This window comes from Sycon ciliatum, chromosome 1 (genome assembly GCF_964019385.1).
Source record: "Sycon ciliatum chromosome 1, ocSycCili1.1, whole genome shotgun sequence".
NCBI classification, from domain to species: domain Eukaryota; kingdom Metazoa; phylum Porifera; class Calcarea; order Leucosolenida; family Sycettidae; genus Sycon; species Sycon ciliatum.
The window spans coordinates 33,356,205-33,381,767 of record NC_088643.1 but is presented as its reverse complement, the minus strand read 5'-3'; the positions used below and the strand labels follow the sequence as shown (position 1 = coordinate 33,381,767).

At 48.8% G+C, this 25,563-nt stretch overlaps 3 protein-coding genes and 2 long non-coding RNA genes across 5 annotated transcripts; 3 read left to right on the top strand and 2 right to left on the bottom strand.

The window, feature by feature from the left end:
- Positions 1–336: 336 nt before the first annotated feature.
- LOC135823695 (guanylate kinase-like) lies at positions 337–2,070 on the bottom strand. The gene has a single exon (XM_065336541.1). The coding sequence runs from the start codon at positions 1,958–1,960 to the stop codon at positions 1,370–1,372; it is 591 nt and encodes a 196-aa protein (XP_065192613.1). The 5' UTR covers positions 1,961–2,070; the 3' UTR covers positions 337–1,369.
- Positions 2,071–3,749: 1,679 nt separating this feature from the next.
- Positions 3,750–8,355, top strand: LOC135830852 (uncharacterized). The gene is made up of 3 exons (XM_065343059.1): positions 3,750–4,113; positions 4,790–6,415; positions 7,355–8,355. The coding sequence occupies exons 1-3, from the start codon at positions 3,750–3,752 to the stop codon at positions 8,353–8,355; spliced, it is 2,991 nt and encodes a 996-aa protein (XP_065199131.1).
- Positions 8,356–12,600: 4,245 nt separating this feature from the next.
- Positions 12,601–16,920, top strand: LOC135830840 (uncharacterized protein K02A2.6-like). The gene has a single exon (XM_065343048.1). It carries the CDS (start codon positions 12,601–12,603, stop codon positions 16,918–16,920), a length of 4,320 nt encoding a protein of 1,439 aa, XP_065199120.1.
- A 275-nt stretch (positions 16,921–17,195) lies between these two features.
- LOC135823690 (uncharacterized) lies at positions 17,196–20,601 on the top strand. Its single transcript, XR_010554730.1, has 2 exons — positions 17,196–17,363; positions 20,175–20,601. It is a non-coding gene; the product is annotated as an uncharacterized LOC135823690 (long non-coding RNA).
- Positions 20,602–21,968: 1,367 nt separating this feature from the next.
- Positions 21,969–25,148, bottom strand: LOC135806939 (uncharacterized). The gene is made up of 2 exons (XR_010551357.1): positions 24,765–25,148; positions 21,969–22,705 (listed from the first exon to the last, which is right to left on the bottom strand). It is a non-coding gene; the product is annotated as an uncharacterized LOC135806939 (long non-coding RNA).
- Between the last annotated feature and the right edge of the window lie 415 nt (positions 25,149–25,563).

The window sequence follows — 25,563 nt, the reverse complement described above, 5'->3', positions numbered from 1 at the left end:
TGCTGGCGCAGATGCAGCTCCTGAGTGGTCATCAAAAGATAACTAGTTACTGCTGCTTTATACAGTCGTCCCTCTCTAATCCGGCACCTTTTGCAACGGCATTTTCTGCCGGATAAACAAGGGTGCTGGATTATCAAATCCTGCCCTCCAACCCGGCTCACCTAGTAACGTACATGTTTGTGTCGTACGTCAAAATGTAGGGATTTTCTGTGTCAATCCAAGTACTTTGTCACAAGTTTGTGGAATGCATGTCTGTAACATGCCATGTCTATAACAATTAACATACACTTGGGAATATCCTATGCACTGGCATAGGATATTGGCACCGGTACGGTATGCGATGTACAACTGCTGGATTAGAAAATCAAATTATGTACAGTTTGAGTGATTTGTTGCAGAATATCGCTGCCGGGGGCGGAATTCAAGTGCCGGATTAAAGCGTAGAAAATGAAGTGAAAAAATCCGTTTTGCCAGAAAGTGTGCTGGTTTGCAAGGGTGCTGGATAAACAAGTGCCGGATTAGAGAGGGACGACTGTACTAGTAATAGCTCCAATCATCACAACATGTACATGTACATGCACCTGGGATAACTAACACAACGCAGCGGTGGTAGGTACACTGACATGAAATGCAGCGCTAAGTAGCATGGCAATGCAGAGCAAGAAAAGAGTAGCAAACAAATTATGTGTTAGATCCACGAGTCAATAGAGGGCCATAACAGCATCGCCCACCTTTGAGAAGCAGAACACGGCAAAGTGTTATGAGTGTTCTTATAGTAATCTCAAAAGTTGCTGGAAAGCACAACCAACTGCACATTGTAAAAATGGCAATAAATAAGCCTAGCAACAAGTAAATACATGATATTCATAAGCTGAGGGAAATACATGATAGTACTAGTAGCTAATTCCGAAGAAGACCCCCAGATTAGTCTTTTGATGAAGAGAAAAAATATTCGCTGATGTTTTTATTGAATGATGGTCATCAGCGAAAAAAAGCCCATTCCAACTACTAGTTATACAAACAAGTCATGTACTATGTTTTCACGGTGACAGCGTGAACAAGGCAGGACACACTGTATGGGAAACTTGTTCACGCTGTCACCGTGAAAACATGTTACCTATCAGGCAAGGCCTGCATTATAATTATTATATACCCAGTCATGTACTAGTAGTTGGGAAATGGAAGTCTACGTGTATATGTTAGAGAAAAAAAAGCAGCAATAATCTGAATTTCAGGATCAACAGGTTCTATTCAGACATTGTCCCAGCACATCTACCTATCCATTCACTGTTCTCTGTTGTGCACTTTGGCTGTTCGCTCCGTAAGAGAAGTTCACACACTGTTCAGTTTGATTTAGTGAGCATCTCTATTAGGATGATTTAAGATGAGGGTAGAGTTTGCGAACGATGCCGACAAACTCACCGTATGATCTTTCCAGCTCGTCATTGACAACAATATGATCAAATACGCCAGGCTGCATAGCAAAATCCAGTTCTTCTTTCGCAGCAGTCAGCCTAGCGGTGAGACTCTCCTCTGACTCACTGCCACGTCCCCGGAGACGTTTTTCCAGTTCCTCCATTGATGCTGCTTTGATTAACACATACGTAGGGGATAGATCAGTCTTCTTCACAGATCTCACTCCTTGCATATCAATGTCCAGCAAACAGACCAGGCCTCTTTCAACAACGTCTGAGACAGCCTTGATCGACGTTCCATACATATTGCCGGAAAACTCAGCAGACTCAATGAACTCCCCGCGAGCAACAGCAGATTTCATCTCGTCCTTGGTCGTGAAGTGATAATCCACACCATCCTTCTCACCGGCTCTCATCGTACGTGTTGTGTGCGATACACTAAATCCAAACTCACCAGGATATTCACTCATCAGCTTTTTCATAAGGGTGCTTTTTCCAGAGCCTGATGGCCCGGCAAGAACAAGAGGTTTCGGCATTCTTGACATCAAACGAAGTTCCAATCCTTTCCTACAGATACACAAACTTCAACGCCGCCTGATCACAGAAAACAACTGAAGTAACACAAAAATTAATGTTACAGTAAATAAATTGGTTGGAGAGGAGAATACAAACGTGTCCTTCTCGGTAAAAAAATGTCTCGCATGTCATGACATCATAATAAAATTGTGCACACGTCACTGCATACACAGCTAGCTTACGTACGTCATACCTAGCTACATGTATAGAGGACTTTCCATTACATCACCTTTTTGGCGCCTTCCCGGTGTCCACCCAAAGATCACCCATAAGACAAGTCCGTGTCCTACGGTAAAATGTGCTTGGGTGGCAAAAAGAGAATGGTATCTTCTCGACGGCATATGGCCGGGGCGACGGGAAAATGTCGTACCGTACATAATGTCGCTGGATTATGCATGCATAACAGCCGTGGGCAGAGCGCAGCGACAGAGCCTCTAGAGCTAGAGGCGAGAAGTATTTTCTCGTCACAGCGGTTTTTTCTCGTGTTTTTTTCTCACAAGTGAGCAGTCATCTGATCAATTTCTTTTTACTCGTACATCTTCACATGTTCTCTAAACCGCTGCGCATGAGCACGACTGGCCAGTCGTCTTGAGGTAGCCTTTTCGACACCACGTTCTTTTTCGTCTTTCCAACAGACATTTATCAAATTTTTTCTCTCACCAGCATGGCTGAGAACAGGGGCGTACATAGGGCGGTTCCCGGGATGCCCGGGAACCAGTAAAACAAATTCGATAATGGGTACAGAGAATTTTTTGATCCAATCACAGACTCACAGTGCAAGTGCATGCAGTGCATGTCTGGAGTCCGCCTGCCGGTCCGAGGACGCGTCGACGGTGACTGACTACTACTGTAACTAGCCCAGGTGTGAAAGTGGTGCTGGGAGTGGGACACAGCGTAGATCTACTGAACTGGGCCGTGCCTGAACCCATCATGGGTTCAACAAAGTCTCTAGTCTAGTTACATCGCCGGATTCCTCGATCTCAGAGTCAAATTTTCTTTTGGAGTTTGTTTTGACAAAGTTGGTCGTGTTTTGACGATGCTTTCGCTTTGTGGAAAAGAAAAATGAAGCGTCGACATCCAGAGGGCCAGCGCTCTATTCAGAGCTATTTTGAGCTGCAGGCAAAATGTGTAGCCAGTGCTAGTGGCGAACGTCAAGCGATAGATGAGAATGCAGACGCACCTGACGTGCAAGTGAAGTATGCATGCAACGAGCAGCGCTGAGGAAGAAATCGTCGGCGAAGCTGTAGAGCGACCGTTGTTGGAAGCTGCTGGATCATCCAAAACGTACTTCAATGACATGGGAGGGTGTTGGAAGGGATATTCTGAAAGTCGACGTCCACAGTGGAATCCAGTCCCCCGAAATTTGCTGGACACGGAAAAGATTTCCGTCATCGACAATCGTTGTGCGCCACCGCAGGCGAAGGATTTCATTTCCTGTGCGTGTCCAGATGGATGGCAAACAGCGCCACTTTCAACTATCCTTGTTGGAGGAGTTACCCTGGATAGTCTTTTGACAGGCATGCAATGGTGGCTTCTGCTTGCCCTGTGTGATGTTTGCTCCAGATGATTCGAAACTTAGGCAGCTTTCAAGACTGCATGCAATCGTCATGCTGACCAAAACATCCATAAAACGGGGAAAAGTCATAAATGCGTAGCAATGACATCGTCCAGCAGCTTGTGGATGGCAATTTCACCCAGTCTGAGGAGAATATGCAGAAACTCTGTGGGGTACGAAAAACAGCACTTCAATTGTGTGTAATGGTGGTTCATCAGTTGGCATGGGAACCACTCCTGGAGGCGAGCGGCGTACGCCCCTGGAACGCATCTGCTCCCGCTTCAGCTTCGTCCGCCACGCCAGACTGGGCAACGAACCTGACACAACTTGTCAAAGAGCAGCATGCTCTAGCAGAGAAGTCTGTCTCTGAAATGGAGGCATGCAAGAAGCAACTGGAAACTGCCACTGCGGAGTTGCATCGCCTCAAAGCAAAGCAAACAACTACTTACTCCTTTCGTAAGGAGAGCTGCAAGGAGCATCACGACTTTGTGGACCAGGTGGAGGCGAAGCTGGAGGACGCGGCCCGGACCATCCCGGATGGACCTGCCAAAACCGCCATCATGGAAGGTATGTCCTTATGCGACAAAAGGAAGAAAATTATAAAAATCGCCGACAAATATGACTGGGCCACGGCGATCCAGTACAAAGGCGAGCATGACATTGCCGACGATGACGAGGACGCGAAAAGGATCAAGAGGGCTGAGACTGAAGTGGAGAAGACCAGGCGACAGAGCCGATCAGTGAGGCCCAGTTCTAGTTTTCGTCCTCACTACGAGCCATACTCGCCGCGGAGCCCCAGGGTCCCTCCAGCTCCGCGAACCGACCAGCAGTCGTCTGCTGCCCCGTCGGCGAAAGTCGTATGCTTCGCCTGCGGAAAACCTGGCCACTGGGCCAAGCTTTGCCCAGACGCAGCCTCTGGAAACGCTAGGAGAGCTCGATGAGCCAGAGAATTATCACTTGAATCACGCGTATCCTCAATCGTATCCTCAATGTAATATTGCTGAGTTGATCTATCCTATGCATTCTGCCAATGATTTTTATTGTGAATCATCCTCGTCGTGTAATGTTGTACTCAGCGGTCGCCTTCGTAATTGTTTAAGTTTTTGGTCATCTATTGGCTGCTCGTCCTTCACATTCAATGTATTAAGTAATGGTTACTATCTACCGTTCACAACCACTCCCACACCCTATGCTGCAAAAAATCACTCAAGCTGTTTCAAACATGTATCATTTGTGTCCGAAGCTATCGTCAGTTTACTATCTGCAAAATGCATAGAGAAAACCACTGCTGACAAGATCAGCATTTGTAGCCCTCTAGGTGTAGTTGAGCAGAAAAAGCTGAGGCTGATCCTAGACCTGCGATATCTCAACAAGCACCTCCTGGCACCTAGGTTCAAATACGAGGATATCAGCACCCTTCGAACCATGTTTGAAACGGGGGAGTATTTTTTCTCATTCGACCTGAAGTCCGCTTACCACCATATCGACATTGATCCCAGGTATCACAAATATTTGGGATTCAAATGGCGAGGAGAGCTCTACACATTTACAGTGTTACCTTTCGGACTCTGCACCGCACCACATGTATTTACGAAAATCACCAGAGATCTGGTGCATTGGTGGAGACGCAATGGTCACAAATTGTTCATGTATCTAGACGACGGTGCGGGGGCAGAATCGTCACAGACTGCTGCTAGTAAGCTTGCTGATATTGTTCGGGCAGACATCCTGAAATCAGGTTTTATTCTCAGTGAGAAAAGCCGATTCACACCATCACAACAGGGAGACATGCTGGGCTTCCATGTTGACCTGGCCCAGGGCACCATCAAGGTGACCGAAGCGCGCGTAGAGAAACTCTCGCACCTCCTCACCACAACAAACCTTGATCATGCCACAGCCAGAGAAGTAGCCAAGATCGCAGGCTCCATCATCTCAATGAGCCCAGCTTTCGGTACGGTAACACGGCTACAAACTAGAGCAATGTATGAGGCTATCTCCACAGCCGCCTCGTGGGAGGAGATTGTACATGCGACTCCCCAGCTCCGCAATGAAATCACGTTTTGGTCGGAAAGCTTCCATAAATTCCACGGTCGCCCGCTGAGGCCCCTCGTAGCAGCTTCTGCAGTTCTCACTTGGTCCGATGCCAGCGAAACTGGGTGGGGCGGATACTCCGTTTCAAAGCTCGGCACCTGCGTTGCCAGAGGACCGCTTCCACCAGAGGTACGTGAAACAAGCAGCACTCTCCGTGAGCTCATTGCCGTTAGATACGTGATACTATCTCTATTACCAGTCTTGTCAGGATGCGAAGTGATCCACCGATCAGATAATCAGGCGGCAGTCGCGATAATCGCATCTGGCAGCAAACACCCCCATCTTCACGACGAAGCCCTGGCACTCTTCCGTATCTGCATCCGACAAGGTATCACGTTCCGGGCAGAGTGGATACCTCGGGAAGAGAATGAGAGAGCTGACTTCTTCTCAAAGGTGAAGGACCAGGACGATTGGCAGCTTGCGCCAGACGTCTTCCTAATGCTTGACCGGAAATGGGGCCCACATACAATCGACCGCTTCGCTACTCCGCAGAACGCTCAGATGCAGCGCTTCTGCAGTAGATGGTGGTCCCCAGGCTGCACGTCTGTGGACGCATTCTCCGTGAGCTGGAACGACGAGAACAATTGGATCGAACCTCCAATCCACCTCATCGGTCGCACGATTCGCCACATGCAAGCTTGCCACGCAGACGGCACTCTGATCCTCCCTTTCTGGCCTTCGGCCACATGGTGGCCACTGCTATGGTCTCCAGCGGGCTTCCGAGATATGGTGGTCGATCATATGGTCATCCCGCCTCGGGAGAACCTTTTCATCTCGGGTGAGTGTAAGTGGAACCTCTTCGGCAGCGATAGCCCAACATGCGAAGTACTCGCTGTAAGAGTCTGCGGATGCGGCCGGCACAAGCCCAACCGCCCCAGGCAAGGGCCGCCTTAATCCCGAACAACAACCCGGAAGAACAGCGGCCGGAAGCCAGCATCGTTCAACGGGCAGCGTCAGTCAACTGTCAGCGTCACCCAGCAGTCAGCATCAGTCAGCAGTCAGCATCAGCCAGCAGTCAGCATCAGTCAGCGGCCAGCATCAGTCAGCGGTCAGCATCAGCCAGCGGTCAGCGTCAGTCAGCATCAGCCAGCAGTCAGCGGTCAGCACCAGCCAGCGGTCAGCGTCAGTCAGCGTCATTCAGCAGTCAGCATCAGTCAGCGGTCAGCATCAGTCAGCGGTCAGCGTCATTCAGCAGTATAAACTCACATCCTCACTGTGGTGATGCTGCCAATCATGCAATCTGATACATTTTCGTGTCTCATGTTCAACTTCTCTGGTTTTGTTTAGCAGCAACCCCCATTCCCCCTTACGCACTAATTCCGGCCATATAGGCCGATCTATTTCTACCCAGAGCAATACAACCGCAAGGCGAGATTTCCGTCAAATATTTCTGCACACGAGGTAGTTGGTGTGATAGCATACACGGTCAGACAGCGTACCACCCTGAACTACCGTGAAACGGGGTAGACGGAGTCTGGGCTGCCGCTGGCACAAAAGGGTAGCTACACAATGTCAGCGATGCAGGGCGCTCCTTTTCCAAGTCTAAACCGGCGCAACCCACATTACGGGGGCCGTATAGTGCTGCTGCTCGCTGGATACTTATTCTAACTTACGCTCCCAATGTTGGTAACTACCATGCCGGCAAACCTGTCGGCGTGGTGGCCGCCCTTTCCCCTGTCCTTGTCCCTTCTTCTGGTCTTATGCTTCTTCCCTACAGCCCCACAACATATCCCGGGTTGGACGGCACTGGAGCAACTAGCGAAGGAGGACAGCGCTATCGGCAAGCTGATGCACCTTCTGCCGAAAGTGATGCTGTGCGGGCACGCACCCTCGACCGTTCAGACGTACGCCAGAGGCTTCAATCGCTGGCATGCGTTCGCATCATCAGCCTCCCTCACCGCATTTCCCGCTGACGGTCTTCACGTTGGCCTCTACCTTGTCCACCTACTGCTGTCATCCTCATCACCGGCACCCGTTGCCACCGCTGTTGCAAGCATCTCATGGGTGCACCAGAAAGCAACGCTCCCAGACCCCACCCGACACGCATGTGTCGCTCAGTGCCATCGGGCTGTGCAGAGATTGCTTGCGCGCCCTGTCAAGCCGAAGAAGGCACTCGTGTCCACGGAAGTGCAGCGCATCATCGAGCACTACTCCGACTCGTCCACTTCCCTGGATGACCTGCAGACAATCACCCTCATTGTCTTGGGCTTCTCCGCAATGCTGCGATGGGACGAGCTGCACCGCCTGACGCCTTCCGACATCAGTTTTACAGACACCCACATGGTGATCTCGCTGCAGCAGAGAAAGAACGACCAGTTTCGCAAAGGCCACCAGGTGTATATTGCCAGATCTGGGCTAACCACCTGTCCCGTCGAGCTGGTGCAGCGCTTCCTCACCGCTGGCAAGCATCTGCCCCACCAGCCTCTATTCTGTCGCTTGGGCAGCTGCCGCAAGCAGGCCATACTGAGGCCTATCGCCATCAGCTACTCGTGCGCCCTGGAGAAGGTGCGAAAATGCCTGGCCATCGTCGGCCTTGACGCCAAGGAGTACGGCCTTCACAGTATGCGCTCTGGAGCCGCTTCTACTGCTGCCAGTGCTGGGACCGCTGACAGACTAATCAAGCGACATGGTGGTTGGAAGTCGGACTCCTCCAAGAATAGGTATATAGAGGAGTCGCTTCCCCAGCTCCTCCAGTTGTCTCAATCTCTTGGCCTATGACGTTGCTTAGTAGCGGAGGCCGAACACGGCGTTAGCTTGTCTAACCATACTCGTACAGATATGCGCATATATAGCTGAATTCGCGTTGTCCTCTGTCCACTTCTTCCACTGCTCTGTCCCTACTATGCGTTGTCTAGCAGTCACACTTCTGGCCCTCCTAACCGCAATACAAATGTGCTGTTGTTTGGTGTGTAGCGAGTGTGGCTTATCGCTGTGCGAGAATGGTATCTTCTCGACGGCAGAGCGCAGCGACAGAGGCGAGAAGTATTTTCTCGTCACAGCGGTTTTTTCTCGTGTTTTTTTCTCACAAGTGAGCAGTCATCTGATCAATTTCTTTTTACTCGTACATCTTCACATGTTCTCTAAACCGCTGCGCATGAGCACGACTGGCCAGTCGTCTTGAGGTACCCACCCTCCCTCCCTGCTTTTTGTACTTGTCAGATTAGCCACTTGGGGTTTTACACCCGGTTTTTTCCCTCAAAAAAATAATGCGTCCGTCGGCGCGAGGGTTTTTTCCCGGCTGGCTCGGCCCAGACGAATTAATCTGACGGTCCCAAGTGGTGCTTCTGGTTTTCGGTCATTGCTCTCTCAGTTGCTGCCATTGCGTTGCTTTCACAGAATATCCATGTGCTCTGTCCCTTCTTCCGCTATTCTACAATTCCGCATCCTTCCATGTAAAAGAACGTGGTGTCACACTTCTGGCCCTCCTAACCACACTTCTGGCCCTCCTAACCGCAATACAAATGTGCTGTTGTTTGGTGTGTAGCGAGTGTGGCTTATCGCTGTGCGAGAATCAAATGTGTTGTTCGGTGTACGGTTGGAAATGATGTTGCAGGCCGTCGCAGTGGTGAAGCACTTTTGCTTTTCTTTGATGTGGTGAATAGTTTCGGTAAGTCGCGAGGATTACTAGCCGTAGTTACTCTACTGTTTATTCCAGCCTTGAAGAGGCGTTGCCGCGAGAAGATTGACAGAATCCGTGGGCCCAGTACATTGATCCATATTTACCTATGGACGAAGACCTTTCAGCCAATCCCCCTGCGTTGGGTATCCAGGCCTCTCTAATTATTTAGTGAATGTCCCCAGCACATATGCAAAGGACTCTCTAAAGTCTTACAATAGCCCTGATGGATACAAATGCATGTGTCTCATTGCTGGCTGGGTTGGCACATTATCGTGTCTTGCCCAATCGAAGGAAGAAACAACAACTGTCAACAAAATACGTTTGCAAACGTCAGGCACTCGCGGAGTGTTTTTGCCGAACCTGTCCATCCTTGGGTAGCTGCTGAATTACCTGGAATTGTTCTTGGCGCACACTGCACTTGCATGGTGGGCCTGGGAGAAGCATGTTCCCATGTTGCTGCAGTGCAGTGTTGTTTTGACTGAATTTACGTTGGAGACTGAAATGTGATGTGTGCTGAATGTCAACACCTACACCACTGGGTCACTCACCAGTGGCTGGCACCGTCACTGAACACTACACGAAAATAGTGTACATGGATTTTACTTCAGCTGGGCAGAAATTGGAGCACCGTGCCCATAGGGCCATAACCTACAAGTAGTCTCACTTCTCTTCCGCTGCCTGACTCTCTCTCTGTGTCTCTCTTGCTTTGCATGCCTGTCAGTGTATCCATGTGTGTGTGTGTGTGTGTGTGTGTGTGTGTGTGTGTGTGTGTGTGTGCGTGTGTGCGCGTGCGTGTGTGGGTTTTTCTTCCTTATCAGTACGAGTATGACAATGTTGACATGCGGTGGCTGGTAGCACGAAAACTGACGAAGTCAAACACGGCCATCATCATCATTGCTCCTATGTAGCCAAAAAGTTGGTGTAGTGGCGAACTTAGTTGTCCTGATCTTAAAACACGCTGATGAATGCACATCCAATACAGCAATTGTTTTTTCCTGGTCGTCCCTCGACCTGGCATTCTCCATAAGCAGTTGCTGATTACCGGTAGAGTGTCCTCCATTACTGTCTTTGCAAGAGTTACACAAGAAGTAAGATCAAGATGATCCTCACCACAAGAAGATCAAGAAGCTGAATACATGTACCTAATTGACCAGAAAGACAGAATATGAGGTATACTAGTATGTGCCGCAGCAGATGAAGAACTGCACAGCGCAGCAACCAAGTGGGAAGCAGAAGAAGATTGCGCAAGTAGGTCGATCAGAGTATTTATCCATGACAAAGGAAATACGTTGTGCAGAACATGAGGCATACACACTGGCATGGAAGAGATGATGAGTTGCACCCAGGGCCAGTACTAGAATAGCTAGCACCACCAGTCATGTAGAGGTACGTGCATTCTCGCACAGCGATAAGCCACACTCGCTACACACCAAACAACAGCACATTTGTATTGCGGTTAGGAGGGCCAGAAGTGTGACTCCACTTCAGTCTCAGCCCTCTTGATCCTTTTCGCGTCCTCGTCATCGTCGGCAATGTCATGCTCGCCTTTGTACTGGATCGCCGTGGCCCAGTCATATTTGTCGGCGATTTTTATAATTTTCTTCCTTTTGTCGCATAAGGACATACCTTCCATGATGGCGGTTTTGGCAGGTCCATCCGGGATGGTCCGGGCCGCGTCCTCCAGCTTCGCCTCCACCTGGTCCACGAAGTCGTGATGCTCCTTGCAGCTCTCCTTACGAAAGGAGTAAGTAGTTGTTTGCTTTGCTTTGAGGCGATGCAACTCCGCAGTGGCAGTTTCCAGTTGCTTCTTGCATGCCTCCATTTCAGAGACAGACTTCTCTGCTAGAGCATGCTGCTCTTTGACAAGTTGTGTCAGGTTCGTTGCCCAGTCTGGCGTGGCGGGCGAAGCTGAAGCGGGAGCAGATGCGTTCTCAGCCATGCTGGTGAGAGAAAAAATTGGATAAAATGTCTGTTGGAAAGACGAAAAAGAACGTGGTGTCGAAAAGGCTACCTCAAGACGACTGTCGATCAGAGTATTTATCCATGACAAAGGAAATACGTTGTGCAGAACATGAGGCATACACACTGGCATGGAAGAGATGATGAGTTGCACCCAGGGCCAGTACTAGAATAGCTAGCACCACCAGTCATGTAGAGGTACGTGCATAGAGCTGGGTACATTAGTCATTACCATCAGCATCAGCCCTATCAATCATCAAACTCCAGCTATACCTTGCACCCCAACAAACTAAGTAAGTTGATAGTGTTCGGAATCATCTTCGTGTTTCCGCCTTTACTGGTGCTGCCACAAATGAGCTGAACAAGTTGGTTAGTTAGTTCGATACGTACTGGGGTGACAGGGGATGATCATGACTTTTCTCTTCGCCAACGAAGCGATGGAACAATATTCGTGTACTTCGAAGTATTTGCATCAGGAGCGAATTTCTCGAGTCGTGTGTCCGTCATCCACTGGTTCCGTCGTTCTCCATCGTAGGGAAAACGATAACAACTCAAAGACGATCCAGGTGTGGGAACATCCGATCGCGAGCAGCCCTTTGGTATTCTCAAACTACAGTATGCAAAATGGAACTGCTTTCGAAAAACACTGTTTCCTTCCAGTGCAGTCTTCTTTTTTTGCCACCCAAGCTCCGTTTCAAGTCCGGTGATGAGGTATATTATGCTCGGCAGGCCGCGAAAGAGAGCCCGTTACCTGGACCCCTACTCGCGCGGGTAGAGCGAAACTGAGCACCCTGGGATGCGAGCAGCTTTTTAGTACTCCCGGGTCCAAAATCTCACCACCAGGCCGGGATGATCAAAACGTCTGCCGGGTCTGCAGCCTACAAACGTGGATCTGCCGACACTGTGCTGTCGACGACATGTCCGGCAAGGCACCTCCTTGCGTGAAAGCAAGGAACGCTTTTTTTTTAGAAAGGAAGCTTCTTCTCCAAAATTTAAAATTTTTGAAAATTATTCCTTCTGAAAATATCATCGCGTTCTTGACCTCGAAGCTGACTGCTGATGTGTATCTATATTCATTACGTCATAGTTGTACTGCATGCACGCACACACACGGATTAGTTGAGTGTGCTTCTTTTTCCTGTTGTTCTTTCTCATGACATGTTTGTTTCCGTTCCCAAGTCTTCACGAATAAATAGTAACGTATCATGGCGCAGTGAACTTGTTCTTTCCTGTGTCCGTGCCTTGTGTCCGCACCTTGTAGTGTTTGCACGGGCCCAGTTGGTTTTTCCGTATGAAGTAGTAGTTTCCGCGATCGAAACTCTGTCTCAGTTGAATTATTTTAGTAGTGTATTTTGTTCGTACTCGTGGACGAGTGACTAATCGTAATGGAACAATCACAGGACGATACCGGATTTGACCTGTCCTCCGCGACCGAGCGACAGCAGGAATCTCAAATGGGTGTCCTGATGAAATTTATGGAGCAGCAGATGCGTGCAGCTGAGGCTCGTGATAAGGCGATGCAAGATCTGTTCAAGAATGTTCAGAGCAGGTCGCTATCACCATCGCAGCTTCAGTTCACTCCGCAGCCCTCAGCACCAGCTCAGTCCACCTCGCAGACCTCAGCACCACGGCCAGTGAACAGTGTTTCCTGCCCACACTTATTGTCGTCTGCGACGCTGGCTGATTTTCACTCCTTCGTTGAAAGCTGGAGAGATTTTAGTGTTTGCCAGCATTTGGCCAGCCAGGCTCGTGAGGCCAGAGTGGCAACACTCCGTCAGTGTTTCGATGAGGAGCTGCGACGTTTTATCCGAGAGGATATTATTTGCATACCAGCTTCAGCTGACGTCGACCTGATGCTGGAGCGCATTCAGGCGTATATCAGACGGCAACGTAATCCACTGTTGGACCGCATAGAGTTTTACCAGCGTGTCCAGCAAGCTGGAGAATCATTTGATGCGTTTTACACAGCCCTGTGTGAACTACAAAGTGCATGCGACTTCTTGTCACACAGCCTATGTGGAACGTGTGATGCTCGCTGCTGTGCGCAGTGCAAAGGCCTCGGCCGTACCCTCAAGGAGGAATCTCTGCGCGACCGCGTCGTCATTGGTGTGCGGAACGATGAGACGCGACACAAGTTGCTCGCAACTCATGGTCTCACGCTCGACCAGGCTGTCACCCTCTGTCGGACGGAGGAAGCAGCATACCACACCAAGGCACACATGCCCAGTCCTGGCCTCCAGGCAAGTGCTGCCAAGCAGTCGGCGTACAAGCAGCAGAAACGTCACAAGCCAGCTGACTCTAAGCCAAGTGAGGCATCAAGTGCGGCCAAGTCCACTTGTCCAAATTGTGGTCGTTCTGAGCACACGAAATCTGTATGTCCTGCCAAGGGCAAGAAGTGCAACTCCTGTCATGGCATTGGGCATTTTCAGCGAATGTGCAAGAGCCAGAAACAGCCCAAGACTAGCTCTGCTGCCAAGCTTGGACAGCTGAAGCTACAGCGTGCGTCTCGCGTGGACCGTCGCACAGTACCTGTTTCGACCATGCTGCAAACAGAGGATCAGCCATCCCAACTGTCCTGGACACCAGACACAGGCAGTGACATTGATGCCATTGGCGAGGAGCACCTCACGCAGATCGGTGGGTTCGTCGAGAACTTAGATGACGACCACGACTGTGTGCAGGCTGTGACCGGTGAGCCGCTACGCAACCTGGGCAAAATACGTGCGACTCTACGAGTCGGTGAGACGCAGCATGAAACCGTCATCCATGTGTACAAGGGTCTACACGATGCCCTGCTCTCTCATACCTCATTGCGTGCGCTGAAGTTTCTCCCACCTGATTGGCCAGTCCAATTCACCGCTGAACACGAGGGTGCATCTTCACCCAAGATCTGTGCAGCTGTTTCGTCATGCGCTCATCCTAGTGATGCTGAGTTAGCGCGGACACGTGAGCAGCTCCTGCAAGAGTTCGCTGACGTTTTCTCGGATTCCGGTCTGAAGCCAATGGAAGGTCCGCCAATGGAAATTGAGCTACAGCATGATTCTAAGCCTTCCTGTGTGCACACTGCTCGACCAATACCGTATGCATTCCGTGACCAGATCAAGACTCAGCTCGACGGCATGGTCAGCGACGGGATCATTGAACCAGTGACGGAGCCTAGTGAATGGTGCCATCCGATTGTCATAGTAGACAAGAAGGGCAGCACTGAGAAGCGCCTCACAGTTGACTTCAAGCGGCTGAACGACCAAGTCCGTCGTCCCGCGCATCCCGTACATACGGCACGTGACGTTGTCTCTGGAGTTGGCTCTGCTAAGTTCTTTACGAAGCTCGATGCAAGGCACGGCTACTGGCAGATTCCTCTCAGTGACACTGCTCAGGAATTCACCACGTTTATCACCCCGTACGGCAGATATCGTTATCTACGGAACCCGCAGGGTCTAATATCTGCTGGGGATGAGTTCAACCGGCGCACTGATGCTGCGTTCTCTGCCATCCCGCGTCTCGGCAAGGTAGTCGATGATTGCCTAGCGTACGACGACGACTTTCTGTCGCATGTCAGCCACGTGCGCGAGATTCTGCTCTGCGCCAGGGAGCATGGTATCACGTTCAGCCCCGCCAAGTTTGTGTTCGGTACGCAACGTATCCATTTCTGCGGCTACAACGTCACGCCTGATGGCTGGGTCGTCGACGATGATAAGACGTCCGGTATTCGCCAGTTTCCAGTACCCGCCAACAGAACTGATCTCCGTTCGTTCCTCGGTCTAGTGAACCAATGTGGCGAGTTCACTCCACATCTAGCCGAGTTGACCAATCCTCTGCGTGGCCTGCTCAAGACCTCCCGTGAGTTCATGTGGGACGCTAGCCACACTGCAGCGTTTGAACAGACACAGGAAGCTCTCTTGTCTCCTCCGGTTCTCGCTTTCTATCAAGTTGGTCAAGACCTCCGGCTTGAAACCGATGCATCCGCTCTAAGAGGTCTCGGATTCGTGCTTTGGCAAAAGCAGAATGATCAGTGGCGTATTATTCAGTGTGGATCCCGCTACCTGTCTGATGCTGAAACCCGTTATGCTGTCATCGAGTTGGAAATGCTCGCTGTAGTATGGGCCGTGCGCAAATGCCGCATCTACCTGTCTGGTGCGCCATTTGAAGTAGTCACCGACCACAAGCCCCTGATTCCGATCATCAACTCATATTCGTTGGATCAGATCGAGAACCCGCGTCTTCTCCGATTACGCCTCAAGCTCCAAGCCTATCAGCTGCAGGCATATTGGCGAAAAGGTTCTGAAAATGCCTTCGCCGATGCGCTGTCCCGGAATCCTGTTGGCATTCCTTCCACCACTGATGAGCTTGGTGAAGCCCCGTCGCTTCATTGCCGCAGCATTCAGATCTGCATGGTGCACTCTGACACTGAGCCGAATGCGAATCTCAAGGTTGCAGAGCTGCGGGAAGCTGCAGCTGCAGATGCCATGTACCAGTCATTGATTGAGTGTATCTTGACTGGATTCCCTGATCGCCAGCAGAAGTTGCCTGCTCCGTTACGTGCGTACTGGAATGGACGTGAGCATCTCTCCGTCGACCATGGTATTGTGTTGAAGGGCAACCGCATTGTTGTTCCTGAATCATTGCGTGCTCAGGTATTGCACAACCTCCACGCTTCACACCAAGGCCTAGTGCGTACTAAGTCTCGTGCGCGTCAGCTTGTATACTGGTCCGGCATCACCAAGGACATTGATACACTCGTTCGTTCTTGTCCTGCTTGCCGCGAACACCAGTCGTCCCAGCCAGCTGAGCCCCTGCTGAACGACCGCACCCCGACACTACCGTTTGAATGTGCATCTGCCGATTTGTTCACTTGTCAAGGTCACGACTTCCTTGTGTATGCAGATCGTTTGACCGGTTGGCCCTGTGTCGCGCGTACTGGCCGCACCACCTCATCGCATGACGTGATACTAGCATTCCGTCGCTGGTTCTCTGATGTTGGTGTTCCTGCTGTGCTGTGTACAGATGGTGGTCCCCAGTTCTCCTCGCATAAGTTTGCTGAGTTTTGTAAGCGCTGGCAGGTAAACCATGTCATGTCCTCTCCCCACTACCCGCAGAGTAATGGGCACGCCGAAGCTGCTGTCAAAGCCATGAAGCGTCTTATCACCAAGACAACCGTGAATGGCAATCTTGACACAGATGACTTCCGCCGAGGGCTACTGGAATGGCGAAACACACCTGGCTCCTCTGGTCAGAGCCCCGCTGAGCTCCTATATGGCCGCTCTCTCCAGTCATTCGTCATTGCACATTGGAAGGAGTTTGATTCATCCTGGCTCTCCAAAGCGACGACACGTGATGAGACTGCCATGCCATCCGACGATGCCGTCACAGACAAGTCGTCAACTCGTCGCTCGTTGCCGCAGCTTCGCCTCGGCACCCACGTGGATGTTCAGCATCCGCGCACCAAGCAGTGGTCTATTCGTGGGGTCATTGTTGCTGTCGGTAATCATCGGGACTACCTAGTGAAGTTGCCGAGTGGTCGCATTTATTGGCGGAACCGCAGATTCCTGCGTCCGTATCGCCCACTTGTGCCTGCACCGCTTGTTGTCCAACCGGCTGCTGCTGACCCCTCTTCCCCGCCGCCGCCGTCCCGCCGCAGCGCACGTCAGCGCAAGCCACCCCAGCGTTTAAACATTGGTTCGCATCATGGACAGTCCTATGATTGACACTCTTGATCACTAATGTCAATTTCTGCTGTCTCTGCTTTGTTGTTTTCATTCTTCATTTTGTTTTATTTATGATAGATGTTGCTGTCACAGGTTTCGCAACATCTCGAAGGGGCGTGATGTGTATCTATATTCATTACGTCATAGTTGTACTGCATGCACGCACACACACGGATTAGTTGAGTGTGCTTCTTTTTCCTGTTGTTCTTTCTCATGACATGTTTGTTTCCGTTCCCAAGTCTTCACGAATAAATAGTAACGTATCAACTGCTGAATGCGATTAGGAAAGAAGATTCCTGAAGATACACCAGACTGATTCTGGCAAGCCGTCTGTCGTCTAGATATGCAGTTGTTCGTCATCAGGTCATGCATGGTCAGCAATCTTCCTCGTTCGTCCTTTCGTTTTCCTGACCACGATGATGACAAGCAGCTCTCATGCTCAGGTTAGTGCTGTACTTGTATGTCTGGGCACACAACACATCTGAGATTCACCCACTGACGTTATCGAACTGAAGAATGCAGCAAGGGTTCCTCGGATTCTCTTGATTTCGGAACAAATTTCCTTCACTTTCACCCTCTCAGTCTCTTCCCCATGCCCTCCATGCATGCACAATCGAGTTTGCATTTCAAATGTTGTTTTTACTTTGGCAGTGCGTTCGATAACGTTAGGACAGTCTAAGTTAGGTGTTCTTCTCTTCAGGCTTATTGGACGTGTACAAATTCTAAAAAAATAGCTTCCATATGCTAAACGCAGATCCCTGTGAATACGGTTCTGCTGGGCAATGATGTTTACACCAATCTACACTCTATGCTGTCACAGCATCCACAACTGATCCTCTCTCTCTGAATTAACTATTTGATAAAGCCAATCTTTAAATCGCTGTTGCATAGGATCTCGGGTGGGAAGAAGCGATGAATCGATACATGGCATTGTGAAGAAAAGAAGAACAAATTCACATTGCACGTGAGACTCGGTTAGAAAGACTGAGTTTCTGCATTCATAAGAATGTCACACCCCGGGGATCATGATAAAGAAAACATATGTCGTGAAAATGACTGAAAGAACCAAAGAAGTATTTGATCTTCCAGCCAGCTTAGCCTGGTACTACCATACTAGCAGTGCTACCAAGTACCAGCCCTCCATATTTTCTGTATTTGTACGGAAAATCACTCCTTGTGCGCACTACAGAAATTGAGCAAATGGTATAGAAAATCGGAGAGGATCAATCAGCTGTGTAGAAGCATTGCAAGTGTAAGCTGAGTGATGAATAGTCTTGTACCAAAGCGAGTGCATGCCGTACCACAACAACATGTACATGTAGCACAAAAATAATAATGTCGTGAGTGCAAGTCACACATGTTTTACACTACCAAATGCAGCCACCGACATGCATGTGCGTGTCAAAAAACATTACAGTGCAAGTATGCATGCAATGTACACGGCAGTACGCAAAACACTGCAAGATACGGAAAATCAGAAGTCTGAGTACGCAAAACAGACTCAATTGGTGGGCAGCTCTGTACTGGCCTGTACGGAGGGAGTGAATCTCAATGTGTGCAATGCAGTGGCGGATCCAGGGGGGGGCCCAGGGGGCCTGGGCCCCCCCTTTGAAAATTTCGACCTTGGTCTAGGATAACAGTAGACTGTAGAATGAGCGCTCGAAATGACTTGGCGTATCAAGTGGGTCACGCGTGCTGGGTATTTTTATACGTGTCCGGGGTCACGCACTAGCATTGTAGTCAGCGCGCTGTGTACAACTACTGTACGCACTGCGACCTGTAGACACGGCCGCACTTCAAACATGTGAAAAACGTGCCAAAAATGCAGGGCCTGGTACTTTTTTTTATTATGCATAGCGCAGTGATCGCGTTGGGCTGAAGTCCTGTATGGTGCACGGTGCTGTCGACTTCGTCCTTCCTTTTTTCTTTTCCACTTGTCAGAAACTAAACGCTCTCTAGCTAGCTCTCTACTTCGCTTGTAGCCAACGGGTTACCTTCAGATATGCGATGAAGAGGAAAGCGTCTGACATCAGGTCGTTCTTCAGTGGACCGGTACTGGCGGTAGATAAGAGAGCTCGCGTTGAAGAGCCGTCCAAAGGTCCGTCGCGGCCGCTGTCGATCGAGTGGAAATGTTCCAGTGCAGTTTGAAAATGTCGTGAGAATGGAATAAAACTAGGGACCGGCGGATTCTGCTCGAAAAGGTGGCATATTCTGCTCGAAAAGCAGTGAAATTGGCAGAACCATACAAACCTTATGGCGGGCAATTCCTCGAATTCTGCTCCATTTTTTTATCCACATACCAAACATGCATGAAACCAGAAAAAGTACCGAATTCTGCCAATTTTTCTGCCGGCAGAATCCGCCGGACCCTAAAATACAACAGCTCTTCACAACTTCAGGACTTTGTTGTTGTTGTATTAATTTTTGTTGTTTTGTTTTGGGGGGGGGGGGGGGCGGCGGATACCTTGGGCCCCCTCTTCGGCCAAGTCCTGGATCCGCCACTGCAATGCACGCACTTTGGCCGACAGTGAAAACTATGCAAGTCGTGTTGGTTTGCAGGATGAATGTGAGTCCTTTTAGACAAGCGCCTTAGTGGAGTAGCCCACCGAAAGAAGAGTACTTGACACCGCGAAGTGGAGTCTGCGCATACAACAGTGAGGGGGTAAAATTAGCTATGACTGATTCTGCATGTGTTCTGCATGTGTGTCACATTACACTAGCAGATAGGCACACCTGTTGTTCCAAAAAGATGCTTATGTCAGTGTCTGAATATGTCGTGTACCAGGTAATATTGTTGCCAGGATCTCACGGTGAGAGTCAGACTTGAATATGGTATCAATAGATTATCAATATCATACATCACCATGTACCACCCAAAGTATAATAGCCGAAGGACCCGTTTGTGTGGTGGTGTATGATTTCGTGAGCAAGATGAAGTGGCTACAGATGTGTCTTATATAACACCCTAAGAAAAGATCATCAATTCTGGGGAAAGTGATTCTGGTAGCATGTTGTATCCAGTGTGGCATGACAAAGACTCCCTCGATTTAGCCTGTGGAGAATCCGTAAATACATAAATACAATACATACAGGCATCGCAACCTTCGGATTATATGCTCTTTTGCTTGCCTCCTGGAGTGTGGTTGTACCTTGGTTCACTGTATTAGAATAATAGTAGACTTTGTTTTTCGAATTCGTTTCTATAACATTAGGTTTCTTTCTGTTGCTGCTATGTCTTTTCATGTGTTTTACAGGATTGCCATCTGTTGATGAATACCACTCTGAGGCACTCTCACGAGCGAAGGTGTTTGAGAATCCATGTCGGAATGATGGTCATGTTGGCCTAAAGGTGCATTACATTGCCGATACTCGCCACCTCCACCCTGGAACATGTTCAATTTCTGTTTCTCGTATGGAAGGACCGAACAGGTTGTTTTCCTGTCTCAGTGGACCACTCAAGACTGAACAGCACTGATGGAAGAAGATTTGCCGTGAATCTCGTTCACATAATCAGCCTGTTTAATTGCTGTACTGAGGTGACTGCTTCATAACAATGACCATGCAGCATTAATTTTGCATAGTATTGCAGTGCCCCTAAAATTGGAGAATATCGAATTTCTCTGATAGCATTGTGATTCATTTGTGAATAAACATCACTACTCTTTTTGAGTAGCATAGCAATGACAGAGTTGGTTTAATGTATGACAAAATGGAGCCGCTTTTTAACTTAAACCTGTATTATAATCAGTACCGCCGGAAGCAGTTTTTGATTGGTCCGGTAGTTTCATGGCGGGTACACACGTCCTCCACGGTAGGAAACGTTTGTTGGTGGCCAACAAGTTGGTCTGGTGATAACCTGACCAACCAGACCGGCGGGCCTGATAATTGTGGGGCTCATGAGCAGCTCAAGTACTTAGTATGGTTTTGGACATGTCCCCAGTTAACCAATGAGAATAACCGGAAAACAAGGGGGGCTTTAGATACCGGGCTGACTTAACAAGAGGCAGGATAAGCGCGTTACGGGTTGAGCTTGTCGAAAACCAATTGTACTTCATTATGTGTGAAGGGGTTTTATGAAGAAATATTTTATGAACCAGTGTACAGAGATGGTGCTTATGACGAAAGGAGAGAGGAGAAGTGTGTGAAAGTCGATAAAGGGCATCCGAAGGAACACATCGATCCTTGTTGTAAAGAATATTAAGTATAAATCTATGGTTGAAACCTACTTCCCCAAGCGTTCTCTGTTAAGTATAAATCTATGGTTGAACCCGACTTCCCCAAGCGTTCTCTGAGGGGACCGAGGTCTACTCTATCAGTTCATGTATTCTGTGAAGTGACATGACCATTCGTGGGGACCTTGCTCATAACTGCAAAAGTCCTCGTCTGATTTTTCCGCATCAATTGAACGTTATACATGTGCATGTAGTGAAAGCCACATGCAAAAGGCTGTTCCATGGCACTCATCTGCCACCAAGCTCTGGGTTCATTGGCTGAAAATATTCTTCGGCACAGTAAAGTCGTGCGCCCAAGAACGTGGAAGCCTACAGAACATCCAACCTGGAATACTAAGAACACCACAGCCCAAAATTAAGAATTGCGGTGTAGGTTTGTGCTGTTGTCAAACACCGGGATTGTTATGTTGCACATGTATCTGAGCTTTACCACTACATACACGTCTGTCTTTACACAATTACCAATCTGCAGACAGCATGCTGTTTCGTCCTTTAGTTACTAATGGACTCATCAATGCAGCACAGAGAAAATGAGGCAGGTGAATGTCCTAGGCTAGAGAGCATCAAATACAGGTATAGAATCATGCCTTGCAGATCTCGTTACGGCCCCTTCGATGCATGTCTGAACATTAGATGGCTGTGTAGCTTCAGTTATCTCAGAATATGTACTATTTATCCAGCAGCAACAACGTTGGTCACACAACTATTCACTATAATGAGTATGCGTTGGAACACTTTACCCCGAGTCATACTATAGCAGTGTATGCCATGCATGGGTTTACCTCACACACTGAATTTCATAATTTGACATCCAAATCACAGAAGAGTGGTGTTCCAAACTTTACGTAATTGCACTCCATGTCCTGCGAGCTACAGTAGAATACTTCAATAGAAAATTTCTTATAGCATGTTCTTAGAAACAAATCGTATAGGTTCGAGGCTGTCAACCCAGAAATTTGTGATTTCACAGCCATAGATGTTACCAGTCAGGTCACTGTATACAGTAGGTATGCAGAAGAAAATACTAGTAACTCTTTGTGGAAGAGCTGTGCCAAAATGTGTACAGTACAGTAAATTAATAAAAAATGAGAAAAGCAGTGACAAGGCTGTGCATGATGTAGATCTACTCGTACCAGTAAGTACAGTGCACCAGTGAAATTGTTGGTGTAGTACCGGTATACTACTATAATTATGGCATGGCCCATGCCACTACAATCTATTTGCAGTGGGCCGCAGTAGGCCAGTGCAACAGAAAGCATTTCAGAAGCTGTGTGCAATGTTAACATCTATGACATACAAGTAAACTGCCATATAGCACAATCGATTACTCTCAGCCCACATAAGTACAATGTAGGCCAATCAGTAGTATAGATACATAGAGCACACTCTACATCATACATAGTCGGCACCAAATCTATGTTGTCGATGTACTTTGCAATGATGACATGATGGCAAGCGTGCTTGATTCATCATAATATTGCCTTGTACTTGGTTGGAAGTTAGTTGTAAGTTCAGTGGTCGAGGTAAGCAGAGCTGCTCCAGCTTTCAGAATCCTGCATGAAAAAGGCAGAAAGCAAATGTAGGTATAATAGTAGCAAGCTGATGTAAGGAGCCTGTCTTTCAATGCAATAATTCTATCCACTGCATGGACAGACCTGGTGCTTCATTCACCTCTGTTTCTTGCTTTCTCAGAAAACCTACTTCCTCCTTCAGCCATCTAGCTCATGATATACATTAATTTTCTTTATGCCTTTTCAGCCGTGGTCGACTTTCGCCCCTCCTGTTTGATTGGCAATTGCAGTCAACCTGGGGAATACTGACCCTCGATTGTGAATGAGAAAAGTGTCGCTATTCGCATTGTTGTTACTCGTGAGGTTGGAAGTATGCAATCAAATGTTCACTAGATCTGAAGATTGTGTCGTTATTTGCGAGTTGTTTTGTAAACCCGAGGTAGATTATTCACAAGGTTGATTGTACATGCTATGGGATGTACAATAACTAACCAAACAATAATGGTGTAACAATGATTTGAGTCCATATCCAATTGGATGAACCTAGAGTGCATGATCCATTCCAGAAAGGCGACTTCAGTGAGTCTTGAATTGTCAGCAGCATCATACTTCCATCGAGCTTTTTTTCTTTTTCGAAACGACCCTCTCGTTTCAATTCGAACGAAGGTCAACATACGATTATGGCAGGCATGCACGCACTGATCTTCACTGTATACATGTGCATGTATACTGTACTGTAGTCTGTGCAGTCAACTAGTCGTGTTCCACTTGGCTTACGGTAAGTATCACTACAAGTGCATAGTAGCCCCCCCACCCCCCCCCCCCCCCCCCACCCCGGGGAGTGCGCGTGAACGGCAACTGTGAACTGGTAAAAGAATTATTCGACACCTTCGTTCGTTTCGATGGAGAAGGTTCATCTGGCAAATTGAGGCCTTCGTTTCACTCCTAGCCCCAGGAGCGAAATTTTCACTCCTTGGCTGCCTGTTTGAGCCGTCCTTGTGGAAGGGTTGATTTATGCATGCCCGCATATACATGTAGACCTTATTCAATAAACGTCACAATCACGTGAACCAGGGTCCCGGGAACCAGGGAGCGGCAAGAGACCTGCACTCAGTGCACAGTGGACTCGGCGTGGGAACATAGGAGTAGAAAAATACCGGTATTTTACTACTCCCTTGTGCGAACTGGGCCTTTCTTGCCACTCGTTTCACGTACGCGTGCCCCAGCTTACAACAAATCCCTGGAGGCGAGTCCAAAAATCACGTTATCGAATAAGGTCTATAGAAACACAGATCACGTAGAACTACCCCATCCGGGGTCACAACTCACAACGTTTTGGGTACTTAGGTCTCATGTCGTCTCCCCAGGTGCTATGAATCCCTGATGCACATGTATCTACATATACAATGTAATCGTAACTCTACCAATATTGCGGACGATGACCCTCCCCCCCCCCCCCCCCCCCCGGCAAACAGAAAGTCGCTATGTCCTGGCCGAGTTTATCTTTTAATTAAATGGTTTTCTCGGTTGGGATTTCATATCTGACAACCATCCCGATTTGGCCGGGACCGTCCCGATATCGAGGGCGGTAATAGGCACCCAAAAGTGCACTAGTTCCATGCCTCACCGCGAGCTTCTTTTGTATACATTTTCATGCCTAGGTATGTCATTGGATCTCAGGTTTGCAAAGGTTGGCAGGTATGGGATTTGTAGAGTGACCAGTTTTGACTATTGCCACCTGCTGTGCAGAAGTGTCATTCCTACATCCTGGCTGCAAACGTACCCCCCCCCCCCCCCCCCCCCCCCACACACACACACCACCACCAACAATGTTCGATCCTATTTACAGGACCTCACTCTATATGAAAGTGTAGCAGAGGCACTGCCAAAGTATAAAAAACAGCAATTGAAATGCAAGCTGCATTGTGCATGCATGGAGGGCATGGGGAAGAGACTGAGAGGGTGAAAGACTGAAAGTGAAGGAAATTTGTTCCGAAATCAAGAGAATCCGAGGAACCCTTGCTGCATTCTTCAGTTCGATAACGTCAGTGGGTGAATCTCAGATGTGTTGTGTGCCCAGACATACAAGTACAGCACTAACCTGAGCATGAGAGCTGCTTGTCATCATCGTGGTCAGGAAAACGAAAGGACGAACGAGGAAGATTGCTGACCATGCATGACCTGATGACGAACAACTGCATATCTAGACGACAGACGGCTTGCCAGAATCAGTCTGGTGTATCTTCAGGAATCTTCTTTCCTAATCGCATTCAGCAGTCAGCTTCGAGGTCAAGAACGCGATGATATTTTCAGAGGGAATAATTTTCAAAAATTTTAAATTTTGGAGAAGAAGCTTCCTTTCTAAAAAAAAAGCGTTCCTTGCTTTCACGCAAGGAGGTGCCTTGCCGGACATGTCGTCGACAGCACAGTGTCGGCAGATCCACGTTTGTAGGCTGCAGACCCGGCAGACGTTTTGATCATCCCGGCCTGGTGGTGAGATTTTGGACCCGGGAGTTCTAAAAAGCTGCTCGCATCCCAGGGTGCTCAGTTTCGCTCTACCCGCGCGAGTAGGGGTCCAGGTAACGGGCTCTCTTTCGCGGCCTGCCGAGCATAATATACCTCCGGTGATCGGTGGTGAACTCGATGATCTTTGGCCCGAATCCTCATAGGCCGCACGGTATGACTCATTGGAAAGTCCTCTATATGTAGCTAGCTATAGCGCTAGCCTACAATGCATGATGTAGCTATGCTGCAGCGCTGACGTCATGACGCGACTATCGTATGAAAAATAACGACTCCACGCAGTGAGTACTGAGTAGTCTATGGGGCCGCCGGGGCCGGGGATTGTCGTCAGGGAGTCGTGTTTTACGACTCCCTGCGCGCCTGTGGAGGTATATTAT